This window comes from Culicoides brevitarsis, chromosome 3 (assembly GCF_036172545.1).
Source record: "Culicoides brevitarsis isolate CSIRO-B50_1 chromosome 3, AGI_CSIRO_Cbre_v1, whole genome shotgun sequence".
Lineage (NCBI taxonomy): Eukaryota > Metazoa > Arthropoda > Insecta > Diptera > Ceratopogonidae > Culicoides > Culicoides brevitarsis.
The window spans coordinates 20,435,618-20,454,867 of NC_087087.1; the positions used below are offsets into that span (position 1 = coordinate 20,435,618).

The 19,250-nt window shown below is 32.5% G+C and overlaps 6 protein-coding genes across 11 annotated transcripts; 3 read left to right on the forward strand and 3 right to left on the reverse strand.

Annotated features, from left to right (window-relative positions):
• Positions 1-2,271: 2,271 nt before the first annotated feature.
• Positions 2,272-3,621, reverse strand: LOC134835302 (craniofacial development protein 2-like). Its single transcript, XM_063850173.1, has one exon. The coding sequence runs from the start codon at positions 3,619-3,621 to the stop codon at positions 2,272-2,274; it is 1,350 nt and encodes a 449-aa protein (XP_063706243.1).
• A 3,721-nt stretch (positions 3,622-7,342) lies between these two features.
• On the forward strand, positions 7,343-10,473 carry LOC134835303 (uncharacterized). Its single transcript, XM_063850174.1, is given in 6 exon segments — positions 7,343-7,495; positions 8,392-8,508; positions 8,563-8,623; positions 8,679-8,917; positions 8,997-9,692; positions 10,212-10,473. Coding segments are annotated over 6 exon segments (1,434 nt in total). The 3' UTR covers positions 10,380-10,473.
• Positions 10,350-12,731, reverse strand: LOC134833209 (uncharacterized). The gene is made up of 2 exons (XM_063847449.1): positions 12,535-12,731; positions 10,350-11,995 (listed from the first exon to the last, which is right to left on the reverse strand). Exons 1-2 carry the CDS (start codon positions 12,609-12,611, stop codon positions 10,789-10,791), a joined length of 1,284 nt encoding a protein of 427 aa, XP_063703519.1. The 5' UTR covers positions 12,612-12,731; the 3' UTR covers positions 10,350-10,788.
• Positions 12,732-13,247: 516 nt separating this feature from the next.
• Positions 13,248-19,228, forward strand: LOC134835821 (mitochondrial dicarboxylate carrier-like). 5 transcript variants are annotated; one of them, XM_063850800.1, is made up of 5 exons: positions 13,248-13,266; positions 17,761-17,924; positions 17,983-18,275; positions 18,328-18,380; positions 18,433-19,228. In XM_063850800.1, the coding sequence occupies exons 2-5, from the start codon at positions 17,849-17,851 to the stop codon at positions 18,878-18,880; spliced, it is 870 nt and encodes a 289-aa protein (XP_063706870.1). In that variant the 5' UTR covers positions 13,248-13,266; positions 17,761-17,848; the 3' UTR covers positions 18,881-19,228. The 5 variants fall into 5 exon arrangements, with proteins under 5 accessions (XP_063706870.1, XP_063706868.1, XP_063706866.1 ...); XM_063850798.1 differs by lacking the exon at positions 13,248-13,266 and adding an exon at positions 16,882-17,014; XM_063850796.1 differs by lacking the exon at positions 13,248-13,266 and adding an exon at positions 17,570-17,689.
• Positions 13,367-15,655, forward strand: LOC134835820 (LMBR1 domain-containing protein 2 homolog). Its single transcript, XM_063850795.1, has 2 exons — positions 13,367-14,119; positions 14,185-15,655. The coding sequence occupies exons 1-2, from the start codon at positions 13,513-13,515 to the stop codon at positions 15,645-15,647; spliced, it is 2,070 nt and encodes a 689-aa protein (XP_063706865.1). The 5' UTR covers positions 13,367-13,512; the 3' UTR covers positions 15,648-15,655.
• Positions 15,708-17,321, reverse strand: LOC134835822 (uncharacterized). 2 transcript variants are annotated; one of them, XM_063850801.1, is made up of 2 exons: positions 17,099-17,321; positions 15,708-16,568 (listed from the first exon to the last, which is right to left on the reverse strand). In XM_063850801.1, exon 2 carries the CDS (start codon positions 16,564-16,566, stop codon positions 15,814-15,816), a length of 753 nt encoding a protein of 250 aa, XP_063706871.1. In that variant the 5' UTR covers positions 16,567-16,568; positions 17,099-17,321; the 3' UTR covers positions 15,708-15,813. The 2 variants fall into 2 exon arrangements, with proteins under 2 accessions (XP_063706871.1, XP_063706872.1); XM_063850802.1 differs by lacking the exon at positions 17,099-17,321 and adding an exon at positions 16,630-16,829.
• Positions 19,229-19,250: the final 22 nt, after the last annotated feature.

Sequence of the window (19,250 nt, forward strand, 5' to 3'; positions counted from 1 at the left end):
ATTTTATGTATATATATATTGTATAATTGTATATATATATATTGTATGTATATATATATATATATATATATATATATATTAGTCAATCTTTTTCATACTTAATTTCAGAATAAATTATGCTTATAAAATTTATATTTTGTATAACAAAATCACTCACTTAATCAATAAAGTTTCTTTGAATTTAAAATCGTTAAAATTGTGTAAAAAGTGTTTTAAAATAATCACAATAATTAAAATTAAAACGTTATGCTGTCTGTTCGTAATAACCCGGTAAGTCGTTTGGAGTTAAAAATATAGCTAAAATATTTAAATACTTTTGCAATATAAACACTATATTATATCTATACAAACACTATACAAACGTCCCATATTTTTACTATATTTTTGACCCACTAGTATCTATATAGTATCGAATATAGATACTAATTTTTGCATTATTTTCTAAAGTTTCTAAATATATGCAACATAACATGAAATACATTTTTTTACAAAAATAAGAGCACAATTAGGTCAAAACGTGATTTGGGACATGTTCAATTAGGACAATTACGATCAAAAGCAAGGAATAAATAAATCAAAAATCAATACAAAATTAGTTCTTCTTCTTCTTTGCTGTCTTTTGAATTTTTCGTCTTGAAACTAATTAATTCATTTCTCATTTAATAATAATCAGGGATTATTCATGAGGTCAGCTTGCTGGAAGGAACGAAGTCTTCTTCTTGGCTCTTGTCTCTGCATTTGTTCTTCTTCCGTGAGCCCATAAAGTTGCCTCCTTTTTTGCATCTGGCGCAACCACGTTGTTTTTGGAGCTCCTCTTTGACGTCTCGCTGGCACTTGCATGTTGATGGCTCGTTGAGTGACTTGTTCTTGCGGATGTTGGTCAACTTTTTGGAACCAAGCTATTCGTTCTTCGTGAATTTTTTCTGTGACGGTATTTTGAATTTGCAAAGACCCTCTGATAAGCGAGCTTTTAATATGGTCTAGCTTTGTCACCCCGCTGCTCATCCTCAGCATTTTCATCTCGGTTGCTGTCAACTTCTTCTCGTGTCTGCTTTGTATGGACCATGTTTTTGCTCCGTAAGTCATGGCGGGTCTTACCACTTGGGTATAGAGACGGCCTTTGAGTTTCGGAGGTATTTTTGGGTCGCAGAACATTCCCGAGTTTTCCCGCCATTTCAGCCATGCCACGCTGGTTCGGTGATTCACGTCTTCATCACAGTCGCATTTTTGGTTCACGATGCCGCCGAGGTACTTGAAACTTTTGCAATGCGGCAATACGACTGTATCCAGCATGATGTCGGGTGTCGGTGCTTGAGGATCATTGAATGGGCAGTAAAGATATTCACTATTTGTTCGACTAATCCGCATTCCGTTACTTTCGAGACGCTCTCTCCAATCGTTTAAGACTTCTTGCAGGCGTGTAACGTCGTCATCAATCAAGGCATAATCATCAGCGAACGGCAATGTTTCTCGGAGTTTTTCCATCAAATCGATTACTAAGAAATTCATAGTCGTGTTGAAGAGAAATGGTGACGATCGGGCACCTTGGTGAACTCCAATAGTGCACGGGAATGATGATGTCAGTCCAGCTGTACATCGAATCATTGTTGTCGTGTCGTCATACATGTCTTTGAACAAATCAATGATTGTTTCAGGAACTTCATGCCATCTCAGAGCAAGCCAGATCAAGTCGCGTGGAAGGCGATCAAAAGCCTTCTCGAGGTCGAGGAAGACAATGTGAAGGTCTTTATGCGCGTCACGAAATTTTTCCATGATTATTCGTAAAGCTTGCATGGCGTCTGTTGTTGACTTATTCGGCATGAACCCGCATTGATTTGGATGGATCTTTGGCAATACAATTTCGCTTATCTTCTCCATAACGACTCCTTCGTAGATCTTGAATGTATGTACAAGTAATCGAATTCCTCTGTAGTTGCTGCAATCACGTGTATCTCCTTTATTTTTGTAGAATGGGAGGGTAAAACTTTGTCGAAAAGCTGCTGGCATTTTCCCCTCATGTTTGATCTTATTAAAAAGGATGCATAGGAATTCAATTGCAACGTCTCCGCATTTCTTGTACAATTCTGCTGGAATGCCATCAGGACCTACTGCACGACCATTCTTCATCTCGTTTACTGCTTTTCTCACTTCCAATTCTGTGAAAGGACCAATGTCCGAATTTATCGATGGGATGTCGTTGTGGACTGCAGTACGAGGAAATGAATCGTTGAGAAGTTCGTCGAAATATTCTTTAAAACGATTGCAGATTTCTTAATTTCTGGTCAACAGATTTCCGTTCTTGTCATTCACGAATTTCGGAGCTACAACACCTTTCGAGTCATTCTTGCGTCTCGCTGCGATTTTGAAAACTTGCTTCTGTCCGTCGGGATCGTTCAGCTTATCATACCATTCTTCATGGGTTGCTGCAGTTGCAATTGCAACTTCTTTGGCAGACAGTTTCTTGCAAGTTTTGTAGATTTCGTGCAGTCTTTCTTTTTCGTTTGGATCATTCGATTGGCAGGTTTTCCATGCAATAAAGGCTTTCTTCTTCTCTGCCACTGCTTTTCTCACTGCTTCAAACTTCCACAGCCATGACTCTTTCTTCGTTGTTAGCTTGCCATTGGATTCTCCAAGATGTTGTTTGGCAAGTGCGATCATTCCGTCTTGAAAAGCATTCCAAAACTCGTCTGCTGTGTGCTCATTTTCGCTGTTGTTGCAGTCTTGAATCCATTGTATTGCACTGTTGAGAAAATCGCTTTCTTCGCCATTCGTTATTTTGAACCATTTGATTTTACGTAATGGTACTGAAGTGTCTTTCAATTTCTCGTTCGGATTAAGGCGGAATTTTGTGACAAGCAATCGATGTTGTGGTGCTACGGATTCTCCTAATATGACTTTGCAGTTTTGAACTTTATTTTTGAGCAGTCTTGAACAAAGATGGTAGTCGATTTGTGTTGAATGGTTGCCACTTTGGTATGTCGCGAGATGTTCTTGGGTATTTTGGAAAAATGTGTTGATGATGGGAAGATCGAAGGCTTTTGCAAAATGAAAAATTTCTTCCCCAGCTTCATTTCTGTCGCCAAGTCCAAAACCTCCATGCCATCTCTTATCTCCCCTATTGTCCACACCAACGTGCCCATTCAAATCAGCTCCGATAAAAATCAGTTCTTCAGGTGGTATGTTTTTCATGAAATTTTCCATTGACAGCCAAAATTCTTCTTTCTCTGTTGATGTGCATCCAACCTGTGGAGCGTATGCGCTGACTATGTTCCAGATCTTGTTGCCGATGACTATTTTGATGCCCATTAGACGATCGTTGGTTTTTGTCACGCTAATTATATTGTTTTGTAGATATGTTGGGATGATGATGCCGATGCCATTGCGATTATTCTCTTCTCCATGGAAGTAAAACTTATTTTTTCGAGTTGCTTTGTTAAGGAATCTTGTTTTGTTACTTGCATTCTTCCATTTTACTTCCTGCACGCACATAATTGTGATATTTCGTCGGCTCATCAGATCTTCTATTTCGTGGCTCTTATTTTTCATTGTTCCAACGTTAAGTGATGCGAAATTCATCGTCAGGATTTTTTCGTTTTTAGAAAAACGGTTTGGGGGAGACATTGTGCGGTGTCTCTTCCTGGATTGTGAAGGCATTAAACGGTGCCCCTTCCTGTTGGTGGGATGATATGGCATCCTCCTCCTAGCCCGTACTCTATGTTCGTTCTGTTGTACTTCCATATTTCTGGTTGTTTTGGTCTATCTTGTTCCTCTTCGCCGACCAGCAGTCAAGAAACCCACTTTTTCAAGCGTAGGGTATCTCGCTCCATTTTGATAATGAATAATTCTGATGGATTTCGACGTAGGGGGAGGGGGGGTAAAACGAAAATACGACGTCGTATAAATTCTCTATAGTTAAGATTTTTTGTTCAATTTGTCAGTAATATTTAAGCGCTCAAACTTTTTAGATCTGTTTTTTTTTTTTTTAACTTGCTGAGTAAACATGTACAATTTTTCACAAATTTCCATATAAATCTGAGCTATTTTTTAACAATTTTTTTTGAAAAAGGGGGGGTATTTTACTAAAAAGTACGTCGTAAATTAAGGGGGGGGGGTCTTTTTTATCCCTTTTTATCCGACGCCGTAAATGGATGGCGCCAAAGCATATTTAATTTTTTTTTAAATATATTTCGCTAGTCGATTTGAAGGGCTAATGGATCTTTAATAATCCAGTGAGATTTGTATTTTAATTTATATTTTGAGCTATTATGAATGTGATAAATCGCACAAATGCATTTTTCGCAAACTGAGAAAAATCGATTTAAAGTTTAAATCAAAAATTAAAGTGAATTCCAATATCGTTCTTCCATGATTTGTTAAGCATTGTGACTACTAAGTTTTGCTGTGTTTTATTTTTTTCTTCCTGTGAGCCTTATAGCCAATACAAAGGAAAATAATGCATTTGTGCGATTTAGCACATTGGTCAAAACAGAATAATGTGATAAATGACACATATGCATGGTGATTTTTCACAAAGATTTCGTTATTTAGCTTATAACTTCAAATATTTTTGTCCAGAATGACATTTTTAACATTTATTTGCCCCAAAACACATTTTAAATTCTTGACCCAGTGCACATTTTGAAGTTTTCAGCCCTTTTACAAATTTTAGACTTCTGACCCAGTGAGCATTCGAAATTTCGCCCCAATGTACATTTTGAGCTTTTGGCTGAATGTAAAAAACATTTTTCATCCTAAATCTGAAAAATATAAGCATCTGACCTACTCTATCCCAATTTCATGCATGGCGCCATCCATTTACGGCGTCGGAAGTTTGAGGGGGGGTGGGGGTCTATGAGTTTCCGATGGATTTCGACGAAGGGGGAGGGGGGGGGGGTTAAAAGGAAAATACGACGTCGCATAAGTTCTCTATAGTTAAGATTTTTTGTTTCAATTTTTAAAAAATATTTAAGTGCTTCAACATTTTTTGATCTGTTTTTCAACTTACTGAGTACACATGTACAATTTTTCACAAATTTCCATAAAAATTTGAGCTAATTTTTAACAATTTTTCTTGAAAAAGGGGGGGGGAGTATTTTTCTAAAAGGTACGTCGTAAATTAGGGGGGTCTTTAAATTCCGACGGTTTCCGATTATAGGGGGGGTGGGGGTCAAAAAATGTCCCTTTTTATCCGACGCCGTAAATGGATGGCGCCCATGCAATTGTGCGATTTATCACATTATTTTAAATTGCATGCATTTGTGCGATCTGGCACATTGCGATAAAACAGTCATTTTCGAACATTTTTTGAAATTTTCTCAATGTATCTGAAAGAACTCGTCTTTCTGCACATTTTCTCATTTTTAACTCAATTTGCCCAAAAAGTGCATTTGTGCGATTTATCGCATTAGCCCTTCATTTCTTTATTCAAATTTCCGAAACTTAAGTGTAAGTATTAATTTTTTTTCATTTTTTTTTTTGTTTGCATAAAGTGGGTAGTTAGATAAATTTTATACTATTTATATTGGGAGGAAAAGTAAATAAACAAATTCTCTCATTTCTTCAAATATGTATATACTTACAAATATGTATAACATGTATAATTGCAAACAGAAACTCTCACAGTAGCCAATAGTTTTATTAGTGCTTTCTTAGAGACACCATTGTTTGTTTTCATTTCTTTAAATTTAAAAATTTTTAAGTGTAATATTTTTTTGATATTGAATATATATTTAAGTTTGAAATATTAAAATGTAATGAAAAAAAAACGAATTAGGCAAATGCAATTACAAAAAATGTTTCACATGTCCACCCACCTAACTTTTTCTGAAATTCCAAGGAGGCAATAATGGAATAATGATAATGGTTTTGTCCATTTTTATCCGACGCCGTAAATGGATGGCGCCTAAAACTCTTTAAAAATAGTGAAAATGATGGAAAAATCATTGATATTCCCACCTCCTTACTTTTTGAGGTCCAAAATAATATGAAACATTTTTTGGAATTGCACTTGCCTAACTTAATAAACAATAATATAAATATAAACAATAAATTTATTTTCGTGTCAGGTTTTACTTAGCTTTAATATCTTAGATTTGTGGTTTTATTATTCTAACTATTTTATCTTATTTTAATTATTTTTATATAATAATGGTGAAAATTTCTTCAAAGCAGAATTTGTTTTCAATTTCGAAAATTATACCATTTAAAATTTAAAAAAATAGAGAAAGTAGTCTTCTAAAGAACGACATAATATACCGCATTTCGATATTACATACTCTTCACTTCATATTTTCAATAAACAACGCAAATGAAGTGAAAATTACTTTTGATTTGTAAAATTAATTTATTCTCTAAATACATACCACATGGCTTACTGGATCAATAGGAAACAATTTACAGATAACAATTACAAAAATGTGAATTTTTATTTACACGTTGATACTATTAAATACCAGATGTTATAAGAATGTTTAATTTACGTTTCATTTTATTTATTTATAAAGGCCGCGAGAAAATGTCTCATGCAAACACAAATGCTGAGGAAGATGAAGAAGTAAGCATTTTGCTGATCATAACAGTATTAATTGGCACTGTTTTGATGACATCCTTATTAGTCTGTTACATTTTTGTATTCAAACAATTATGTTGCTCAAAGGATTTCGATCGGAGCTGTAACAATATTAAAAATAGTAAAGGCGATTTTGCAGAATTAACTGTTATGACAAATAACCAGACAGATATTGAACGCATATAATTTTAATGGAGATTAGAAAAATATGTGTAGTCAATACATTAATGAAAATATAAATAATTCTTTTTCTTCTGTATTTTTAATTTACAAAATGATTGAACAAGGATTAAAATAATTTAACATATTTAAACCTTCTCTTTTTATTTTTATTAAAATTTTCATTACACAGTTTTTAAACTATTTAAAACCATTTGATATTATTCGTTGAGGTAAAAAGATTGCCAGTATGTAATTTCCATTTTTATATTTACCTTTTATTTTGAAAAATCGAATGTCATGTACAAAAAGACACAATACATAGAAATACAGAAGAATACAGAAGAAAATAAACAACCAAAAATAAAGACACTCGCAATGGCAAGACGTTTTCAGGAAAATTCAGTTTATTTACAACAATCAAGGAATTCAGATCAGTAAATATAGTTGTAATTATGTAAATAGTTAAGAAAAAAATATGCTGATATTTAACGTCTCATTTTTATTGTATTGTATTACATACATATTGAACAAAACATCAAAACTTTATTTCATGGAAGATATTTAGAAGTGCAATATTATTTTAACTAAAGTAAATAGATACTGCCATAAAAAATGTCGTGTCTTGCGGAAAATGAATCTCATCCAATATTATGGTGCAGAGAACATAAAAAACAAGCAGAAAAAGAATGGGCTAATGATAATATTTTAATAGCGAAAAAAACAAATGAACGAAAATATATGGAAAAATTGAGAGATAAGGAAGAGGTAGAATATTATTATTATACATACTTATTATATAAACACATTCGTTTTATTTTATGATAATTTTCTTTCTTATGGACAATATGTACATATATGTATGTTTTTTTAGATTTCTAACGTTTAATACACTTCATTTAGAATTTTTTAAATAAAAACGTTTTAAATGATTGCTTTTGCACCTTGCAACGTGTTGTTTCATTTACAGCTAAAAATAAATTTGGGTAATAATTTACGTGTTTTTGATGATAATTTAGGGTAAAAGTGAAGTTTATAATAGAATTAAATACCTAACTACCATAGCTACAGTATCAGTTCCAAATTTATTTAAATTTAGTTGTTCTATAGCAGTACAAGGCAGTGAAAGTGTAAAAAATCTTTTTTTTTTAAATAAAAAATTTTTTTTCTTAAATAAATTAAGAAAAAATAAGTAAATAATTTGAAACAAGAACTGCAAAATGAGAATCCATTAAAAATGGGTAATTCTTCTTATTCATATAGTAAAGCATGTTTTTTTCAAGAAATTCTACATTTTTCATTTTAAAAATTGTAGTTAATGTATAAACATGATGACTTTTGATTTAATAAATTTGATTATTATCTGTTCGTTTTTTTTTTATTTTATTAACTTTTTTTTTCGGAAAATGTGTGCATAACCTAACAAAACAAAATTGAAAATTGTTGACCTAATTCAACTTATTTTTAGCAGTACAAGGCACAAATTGTTTTTATTGTGCATACATAATCAGGTGATTGTGTATAATCAATAAAAATATAAAAATTTGAAGAGAAAACCAGGACTTTCTTGATACAATACGCATAAATGGATTAAAATAATCTTACATTTCGTAGCAAACTATGTTCAAGTCTAATGCTTATATACTCATCTGCGTTCTTTTTAGTTCAAAAGAATGATAGAGACTTATAACCCGTGGGGAAGACAAGGAGGAGGTGCTGCTAACAAAAACATTAGAATGAGTGATTTATCACAAGTGGGAATTTATCCAGAACCAAAGACAGTATGTTAAATTTTAATTAAAAATAAAAATAAATAAATAACTAATATCTTATAGAATCCCCGCACTCCTATTAGTCCTATAAACACAAGCAAAAAATATCGTGGCACAGAGACAGGTATTGCCTTCAAGAAAGTATTAAAAAGTGCTTAGAGTTTTTTTTAACTACTTAGGTGGTGGAGGTTCTCCATTAAGAAATTCCAGTGGAAAAGTTGTGACACAATATAAAAATGATCCTTTACTTAGTTTCAATGAGCCAAACAGAGATCATGTAGATTTGGCCTTAAGATATAAAAAAGGTCCAATCGAGCAAACAGAATATCGACACGAACTAGATCGACTGACTGCTCAACAACTAGCTAAACGCTTAGAAGAAAAGCGAGAGTTAAAAGAATTCGAAATAAATAGACCGGTAAAAATATCCAATTATAATACATATCTAGTCTGTATTTTTAATAATTAATTTACTTTTATCTCTCGTTACTCTCAAGATAATATCAGAATACGCTGATATGAACAGACAACAATGGGGCAAACCAGGCCCCGGAGGAGCACCGTGGCGTGAGCCCAAAGAGTTAGGTCACAATTTTATGAAATCGCTCGGTTGGACGAATAAAGAGGTGTTGAAAAAATTAGATAAGTCACATCGTAAAGAGCTACCTAAACCACTAAATATGGAAATACGACGGTCCAATGGCAATGGAAAATCCAGTAATAAAGAAAATATTGAATTATCATCGTGTTGCTCGCAATGTATATGTGAATGTCCTGCTGCAGCTGTTGGCAAGTCAAAAACTGACGACTTTTTGACATTGAGAGATAAAAACGCATATCCAAAGCCTATTCAAACTGCAGCTCCTAAAATTACCTATAAAAAAGGATCTCCATTATACCATCCAAAAAAAAAGTATCGAAATCAACCTTCGTCTGACACTTTATTGACAGGAGGGGTAGAATTAGTTCCTCTTTTAGGTAAGTCATTTTTGAAATCAACTTTATTTTTCTGAGTTTTTTTTTATTCAAATGGAGTACCAAAAACAGCTAAAAGAAGAGCATCTCCAAAGCCCATTACTTTGTCAACCACTGATGTTACTAAAATTAAAGATTTACCAAATATAGGCTATCGCGATCCAGCCTATTTGGCAGAACTAAATACACAAATAACTCAGCGGCATCATGAGATGGAGGTATAAATTAATGGTTCTTATGAATTGTTTTGTTAGTTTATTTTTCAGGTTACGTTGCTCATTTCCATTTAAAATATTTTTGAAAACATAAGTTTAATGATTTTCGAAAAAAAAATTTAGAGAAGAAAATTCTTGTAAAAATATCATTTTCAGTACAAAAGTTTAAAAAAATTAAATTTTTTAAAAAAAATATTGAAATAGACCGAAAAAGATCATTTTTGATGAAATTTTTAACTTTTTTTTTATTTATCTTACTGCTTTTTCTTCATGCGAAATTATGAAAAAAATTCAATTAAGCCATATTTAAACAATTGTAGAAAATGTTTTGGTTTTTTCATCTTCCTAGTTTTTTTAAATTCAAAAGATGGATATCAACCACCGAAGATTCAAAGGGTTTAAAGTATATTTACATTTTCTTTTTATGTAAATTTTATGCTGTCCAACACATCTTATCATGAAATATAAAACATATACATACAACTATTGTAAATATCGGCCTAATGTTTCTGTTTAATTCAGATATACAGACAACGGGATGCTGAAATCAGTCGACAACACTATCAAACTTGGCAAACATTATGGGGAAGACCAGGACACGGGGCACCAATGGAAATAAAAAAGAAACTAAATTTGAACGTTTTGCTTTACAAAGATCCATTTAAATACTGTAAACACCGTAAAGCTTAAAATAGTATCATGCAAGTAAAAATGAAATCAAATTTTACTACTTATCCACATAGATGATAAGCAGAATAAAATTGAAATTACCTTAATATTAATTACATTTAAGACTTTTTTTTTGTTTAAAATAAGGCTACTCCAAATTTATTTTAAACTGTAAGTACCTTATATCTTTCTGAATGAAGAATGAAAAATTATTAACTAGTGATTATTTGACGAACTGGAGCGCATTAACATTTTAGATACATCTTTTCATTTCAATTTTCCTTATAAGTTCCACTATGGACGGATAGACACGCAACCAAGCATAACAGCGCCTTTCTTTACTTCTAAAATGTCAATACGCTTAAAGTATGTTTTATTAGTGGAATTATTAAATATATGTACTATTATCGATATCAACATGCGATTGACTTTAACATAGTTCTCTTGGTGGCGGTACGTTTGGTATTTGGCCCAAAATGAATTCAGATGCTTGAAAGGCAGCCAATTCCTCTGAAGTGATTGCTTCCATTTTTGTGTACACATTTTGGTCGTATTTATATTTTTGCATGTCATTCATTTGATTTGTGTTTGCTTCAAAAGATGAAGATTGTACTTTCAAACCAAATGAAACTTGTTGCGAATTATTAATTTGATTTGTGACAGTGGCGAGAGCTGCTTGAGAGACCTGCTGTCCTAAGTTTCCAAAAATATTTGTAGCAGACACTGGTTGAGAAATCGTAGGCTGTAATTGAGAAGCAAAGGGGGTAGAAGAACCTCCAAATGATGAAGATGATGTTAAGTTTGGCTGTGCTGTTAAATGGTTATCAAAAATTTTTGAATTTTGAGATACAGTCTGTGATCCAAACATAGAAACAGCTGCATTACTAAAAAGTCCAGAAGGTGTAATTGACACATTTCCAAAAGTGGAGGAACCAAAAGCAGGTGGTGCATTTAACACATTTGATTTCTGTTCTTGGTAACCAAATGTGCTAGACTGAGCGAACAGTGATGCTGGATTTTGCTGTTCTGTGGTACTAATTGCTCCAAATAATGAAGACGAGGAAGGTGCCAAGCAATTAGAAATAGAACCACCAAAAATTGACTTTGTATTCATTCCGAGTCCCATGGAAGTTTGATTCCCTCCACTAAAAATAGTATTATTGACATTTTGGTGTGATGAAAATGTACTGCCAAAAGACCCATTTGAACTATTTTGTGACGAAGATTTTCCTCCTCCAAATATGGAAGCAGCGGAGCTAAAACCACCAAAAGAATTGTTTGTATTTCCGGCAAAAACTCCCCTGTTCGAACCAAGATTGCTAGTGCTAGATATCGTTCCAGAGTTGGCATTATTATTATTATTGTATATATTCACAGCTACCAGCAGAACATCTTTGTTCACATTCAACAAGGATTGCATCCTTGTATTTGCTTCTTGAATTTTGTGCATTAATTGTTGATGGTAAATTTGAAAATTGTTTTGGGCTTGAGATTCTAAGAATTGCAGGCGACACTCTTCAAACGATAAATCATATTCATCTGGAATTAAGTTACTTTTCTCTTTAAAAGGTCCAAACACTGACAAAGGCCATTGTCGTCCTTTAATAGCTGCTTCCATCTCCTGTTTAATAGTTGCCCTACCAAAAAATAAACTAGAAACTCCCAATTCCGCCAAGTTATATTTCCCGGGCGAAAAGGATAAATCGCACAACTGCAGTTTTGGACAAAATTGAGTTAAATGAGAAAATATGCTTAAAGACGAGTATTTTAAGACACATTGGGAGATTTTTAAAAATTTTAATAAAAAAATATGAGTTTTATTTCAATATGCCAGATCGCACAATTACAACGAAAAGGATAAATCGCACAAATGCATATAAATTGCTAATAAGTCAAATTTTAAAATTTCTCTACATCGTTTTTTGTTTATGTTTTTGTGTTGTTTATGCTCTGTTATTTCATAAAAAGTCAATTCGCACCAAAAAATTTGGAAAAATCTTGAAATAAAAAAAAATTTATATGAAATTTTGTGCAATTGTGCGATTTATCCTTTTTCTCAATAAAAAATTTAACAAAACTACACCTTAGAGGTTAGATAATAGATTTTTCTCAGTTTGTTAAAAGCTGCAGTTGTGCGATTTATTCTTTTCGCCCTAGATTTATTTTCACTGCTTACCTTATATCAAGATGTTCATTATTACATTTACTGCCAAATCGACAAGTATTATTTAAAAAATATTGACATAGGACCATTATGTAGTTTCTGATATTTATTATTATTCTGGTTTGATAATTTTATTTAATTATTAACCGGCAAATCCAAAGTCTGTGTTTAGTTGTTTTCTACTCTTCCTGCTATTTTACTTATCTTTCAAAATCCCTTTAAAATATGTTCTATCTATGTGCTATTTATAAATACAAGTATTTAACTATTTATTTATGTTTAAAAAAATTATGAATAAAACAATAAATATGTTTATAATAAATACATTTTTATATTTATATGTTCATTGTAAGTTGAACAAAATTATTAAAATGAAATTGCTTGAGTGCTTGCTCAATTGCTTGAAGAAAGACATACAGAAATTGGGACATAAACCGCACATCAACTTTAAAGGGCAGTAAAAGAGACAGCTGAGTTTTTGGTTTTCTCACTGGTATGTTAAATAATAAATATTTAGTTAATGGATAAAAGTGACAAAACGTATTGTTTATTTACTTTAAATAAAAAAAATAATATGGGTAAATTATGTAACTTTTTTTATGGAAAAAAATATTCTATCATACATTTACTAATCGCAGTTCGAACCTAATAACAAATAAGGACAAAACAACATTATGTCACATCAAAAAACACAACATAAAGATCCAAAAGAAAATTGTATTGATTTCATTTTACCACAGTCTGGTAAGCTTTTTTACGAGCAACGTGAAGACTTTCTATTGTGTAAGCCTCATTTGATGCCCCTGAAATCCGTAACGTTGGAAAAACTTGAAAGAATGCAAAGTAATGCCCAGAAACAATTGGAAGAGATTCGATCACGTACAACAGTAGCAGCTGAAAGTTTTTAAATCTGTGATTTACAATACATTGGAGAAAGAAAGAAGTCTACTGAGTCAAGTTTCATATCTTATTTTTAACATTTGAACAAAAATGGTTTACTTACTCGTTTTTTCCATCTGTTTTGCTGTAATCCTCGCATTAGTAGCTTTATATCGCTACGGAAAGATACAAACTCAACATTTAATTGTTTCATTTTCTGTTATGATTGCGTGGTCTTTTTCTTTTATGATAGTCTTCACCATTCCTTTAGATGTGACTTCTACAGTTTATCGTCAATGCAAACAAGAACACAATATTTCAATTCAAGTAGACAAAATATTTAACAGTTCATCTAATATTAAAAATGAAACAGGAGACGAATCGTCTTTTCCATGCCAAAAACCTTGGGGTATGGTTTCTGATGAAGTTTTTCCAAAGTTATGGCGAATAATCTACTGGTCTACACAATTTTTGACATGGCTTATCATGCCAATGATGCAATCGTACTTAAAAGCTGGTGATTTTAATGTAAAGAGAAAACTGAAGGCAGCTCTCATTGACAACGTTATCTACTATGGATCATATTTGTTCATTTGTGGCATATTACTGCTTGACTTAGCATTAAATCCAAAAGTTTACTTGGATTGGCCTAAACTTAAAGCAATCGCCTCCTCGGCATCTAATACTTGGGGTTTGTTTCTTCTCATCTTGCTGTTGGGTAAATAAGAAATATACGTATTATTCTACTTTTTTTTTAAATTTTAAAATTTTTAAATTTATCAGGATACGGTTTAGTTGAAACTCCTCGTAGTTTTTGGAACAATGCCAAGCCCGGATATTCTCTAAATTATGCCTATTTCAAATTATCGAAATTGTATACAGAAAAAGTTGAAGCCGAAGAGAATGTAGACGATGTCCTTGAATCGCTGCAAGCAGCAAATCATGCTATTCCTAATCATCATGATCAACGCCCAAATATTGAAACTATACTTAAAAAAGTTCCTACAGAGTTGCTTGATAAAGCGGAAAGAAATGTACGGCGTGATGATTCTCCGTCAACTGTTCCCTCTGAAAAAGCATTAACACGGATTCATAAATTAGTCATCAAATCCCTTCAAACCCTCCAAAGAGCTGAAGCACTCTGGAATATCCAAGTAAACAAAGTTCTGCACTTAGAAGATATCGCAAGGAATATGAATTCAGTGGACAGGCACTTTAAATCGGAATTCACCAAAAACCGATCAAAATTTGTTCAAATGATCTATACACCGAAACTTGAATGGTATTGGGAATGTTTTGTAAAGCCTCCTTGCCTAAAAGTTTTATGTTTCATAACAGCATTTTTATCATTCTTGGTGGTATGGAGCGAAATTACTTTTTTCAGTCGAGAACCAGTACTCTCGTTCTTTGCACTGTTACTAGAGGAGGCAAAAGGATCGTATAACTTTGTACAAATAGAGCTACTTTCGATGATAACCTTATGCTATCTCTGCTACTGTGCTTATTCAACAGTTTTTCGTATCAAATTTTTGAATCTTTATTACTTGGCTCCGCACCATCAAACCAATGAGCACAGTTTGCTGTTTAGTGGAATGCTTTTGTCACGTCTGACGCCTCCTTTGTGTTTAAATTTTTTATGTCTTGTTCATATGGATAGTCATATATTGCGGGTTAGAATACAAGAGACGGCATATACGCAAGTTATGGGCCATATGGATGTACTAGGAATAATTTCAGATGGTTTCAATATTTATTTTCCACTGTTTTTGCTTGCTTTCTGTTTAGCTACATATTTTAGAAGCTTAGGGGGAAACGTTCTGAATGCATTAGGTTTCCAGCAATTTATAGAGAATGAAACGATCGTTGCAGAGTTTATACAGGAAGGCAAAGATTTAATGACACGCGAGAAGCGGAAAAGACAAAGAGCTGAAGAAGCTAGCAATCGTCGCAGAGATAACCGCGATAGGAGTATGCGAGATTTATCTAGTTCCATCTATGGTCGTTCGTCTGTTTTCCGTGAACCGGGAGATGGCCTATTACGAGACAACAATGTCATAGATTACAGCACAACCAGTGACATAGAAATGCGACATAGTTTATCTGATGAGATACATGAACGATTTGGTATAAGCACTCAAATCTGTAGTCAACCAACCATTGAGTTTCGTGGCTATGAGACTGCTACCGATGAAGATGAAGAAAAACGTAACATAGGCCCTCCAAGAGGGTTGTTTGATGATGTTTAATTTTTTAAAAAAATATGTACGAATCTGGTACCTACTGTATCGAAAATTTAAATACTTACATTCCTCTAAGAAACAAAATTGTAATTTATTCATATATGTATGTATGATAATAAAACCATTTTTTTTTAAATCTAACTAAATACAATAAGTAGGTATGTAATCTTTTTTAGATTTGCTTAATGTCTACTGATCCAGGAACATATATTTTAATATCTCTGTTTGTTGTTTTAAATAGCAATTGTTTTTCTGATACTTTAGATACCCATTCATCGATACTTGCTTTTTCTAGAACTAACAATCTTCCATCTACTTCTTGAAAGAGACCTGTTTCAAATGACTCTACCTGGATGACTGGATTAGCATACTCTTCAATATTTCGACAAAGAGCATCGTACATTTCACACTCATTTATCTTTACGACAATTGATAGATTTCTATAAATATCAGTCAATTTGTGCAATTTCTCACAAATCTGAGTCATCCATGCTTCATTCGCTTCGAATATATCTTTGTAGAATATCAAGTTGTCAACAATAACAGAAATGTTTTGTTTCCCTTCATCGTTAAATACATGCACTTTTTTCTCAATAGTATTCCAAAATCTTTCGAGATAGTCAACTTTTCCATCTATGTCCATAAAGTCTTGAAAATGACATTTTAGTGCTTCTATAACATGCAATGTGCCCTTTTCGCGATGCAAACCTAATCTGTGTGCCCAGCGACTTCCCAAAGCATCATAATGGGCAAAAGTATGTTCAGCACATACAATTACGACTCCAGGTGATTCCAATGAAAGACGATGTCCAAGGATTGCGCTAATCAAACAAACAGCGTCTGCTTTGCTATTCTGTTCTATGAGAACAAAGCGTTGTGGAGGCCGAACATTTAAATTCGTTGCATTCAAAATACAAGAGGTCATATCTGTAATGAAAATTTTAATGAAAATTTTGAATTCATATTGTTTTTTATTAATAAGGTATACCGTATTATACTTTTACCGTATATTCGTATTTTTAGAATGAATTTTCTCCTCAAAAAACTTACAAACGTTTTTACTCAAATAAACGGCCAGCAAGGTCAGCTGCCGTAAAATTATAAAAATTAATGTCACTATAGGGGACTGTACGATTTTTCTTAATGAAACAGTCAATTGTGATGTGTGTAGGAAAAAAGAACGTGTCTTTTTTCGCGGTCATAAAAACGTTAATCTTTTATATTTTATAGAATTTGTCTACAATTAGTGCTTATGTGTAAACTCTTAAAATTGGACTATCAGTCGTTCGCATACCTCAACACTGGTACCTACGTTAAAACCGTAATTTTATATTTTTATTCTGGTTGTCAAGTAAATAAAAATATTTTTTAAGGTACGCATGTCTTGCCATCAATAAATATCGATAAAATATTACTCAAACCACCAAAGTAACGCAATAAATAAGTTTTACTATTACCTAAATACACATTTTTATCCACAAACTTTTTGGTTGAAATTTATCAGTTCCAAGTATTTTGTTTATTTTTAGTAAAATGTGACTTTTTAAGACATATAATTGTTTTAGAACTTCTATAAATCTATTATCGTTTATAAGCGTGTTTTTAAATATTTTAACCACATTGGATTTACATAACCATATTTATGTAGGTTTCCTACAATTTATTTATTTTTTAAAGCGTGAAAAACATATGATTTGATAGCAAGTAGTTAAATGTGCACAATGGTTTAGGGTTCAAGAAAATAATATTGCTCTTAAAATAAATTTACTATATTATAATAAATAAATAATTGTTAGTATAACATTTTATATGATTCAAAATTTAAAATTTTATTTATTTACAATTTTTTATTCATTTGATTATTTAAGATTTTTTGGGGTATAAGAAAAAATAAGATTTATTGTTCCGATTCTTGTTTACGATTTTTACAACAATTTACTATGTATTCAGACATTCCAACCAAAAATCCTTCGCTATGCTTTTTTAATCTGTATATCGTTTTGCATCTCAGAAGTCTCCGAGTTGACAACAGTAAATTAAAAAAATTGGTTTATTTTTTTACTGTACAAATCGACATATTATCTAATGTGATATTCATATTTACATTATTGATTTGCAGGGTTTTCACATAAACACTTTATATAACACTCCAATTATTAATATTCAGTTGTCAATTTACTATCGGGAAAGATCGTTGTGGGGTGAAAATGGCTATCGTATTACCTGATCCAAAAAACAAAGTATCTCGATGGTACTTCGGTGGACTTTCTAGCGCTGGTGCTGGTAATGTAAAATTGGGTAATGCAAACATTTCTAGCTACTAATGTATTTTTTTCAATAGCTATGATAACTCATCCGCTGGATCTTCTAAAAGTTACGTTACAAACACAGCAAGATGGCAAACTGTCGGCTTTACAGCTAACGAAAAAGGTTTTGAAGCAACAAGGTATACTTGGATTGTATAATGGGCTCTCGGCTTCACTTCTCAGACAATTAACGTATTCAACAACTCGATTTGGGATCTATGAAGTAGGGAAGCAATCGATGAGCCCAGACTCGGGATTTGTTCAAAAAGCATTTCTTGCTGGAGCAGCTGGGTTTGCAGGGGGATTTGTGGGAACACCTGCTGACATGGTAGGTCAATAATATTAACTTATAAAGAGAAATAACATTTTATAAACTTTAGGTTAATGTTCGCATGCAAAACGATATTAAACTACCCATGGAACAACGTAGAAAGTAAGACTTTCTCGACGATGATAAAACAGAGTCATAAAATCCTTCTTTTCAGCTATAAAAATGCCATTGACGGTTTAGTCCGTGTCGCTAGAGAAGAAGGTCCGTTGAAACTATTTTCAGGTGCTAGTACAGCGAGCTCACGTGCTGTTTTCATGACTATTGGACAGTTGTCATTTTACGATTTAGTGAAGACTAAACTATTGGGATTAGGACTCAAGGACAATTTGACAACACATTTGTTAGCAAGTTCAACTGCTGGCGCGATCGCCACAACAATGACCCAACCGTTAGATGTGTTAAAAACGAGAGCTATGAATGCAAAACCTGGAGAATTTAAGGGAGTTTGGGACATTGTAAAACATACAGCAAAACTAGGTCCATTAGGATTCTTTAAAGGCTACGTACCTGCTTTCTTGCGACTTGGTCCTCACACAATTTTCACTTTTGTTTTCTTGGAGCAACTTAGAATTAATTTTGGATATTTTAAAGAGAAAAATTAGAATCTCTGGATGTGTACAGTTACATTTTAAAGTGTTGTTGTCTGCTTTTACGTTGCAAAAAATGTTTCCGCTATACTGTAAAAAATAGCTTAAATTCTCATGAATGCATTTAAAACTACCCCATCAATATTAATTTCAATAGCTAATTTATACCGAACTTATTAACAGATACATTCCAACAGGTGCAATAATTGTTAAATATTTAAAAAAATTATATTTTATTGTTGAAAAAATAATACAAATGTTTTATTCTGGTTTCACAATCATGATTGTGATGATTAGTTAGATAATAGGTACTATAACTTATGTAACTGTTCAATAAATATCACTTTATTTCATTTTTGTTATTATGAAAATAAGTAAATGGGAA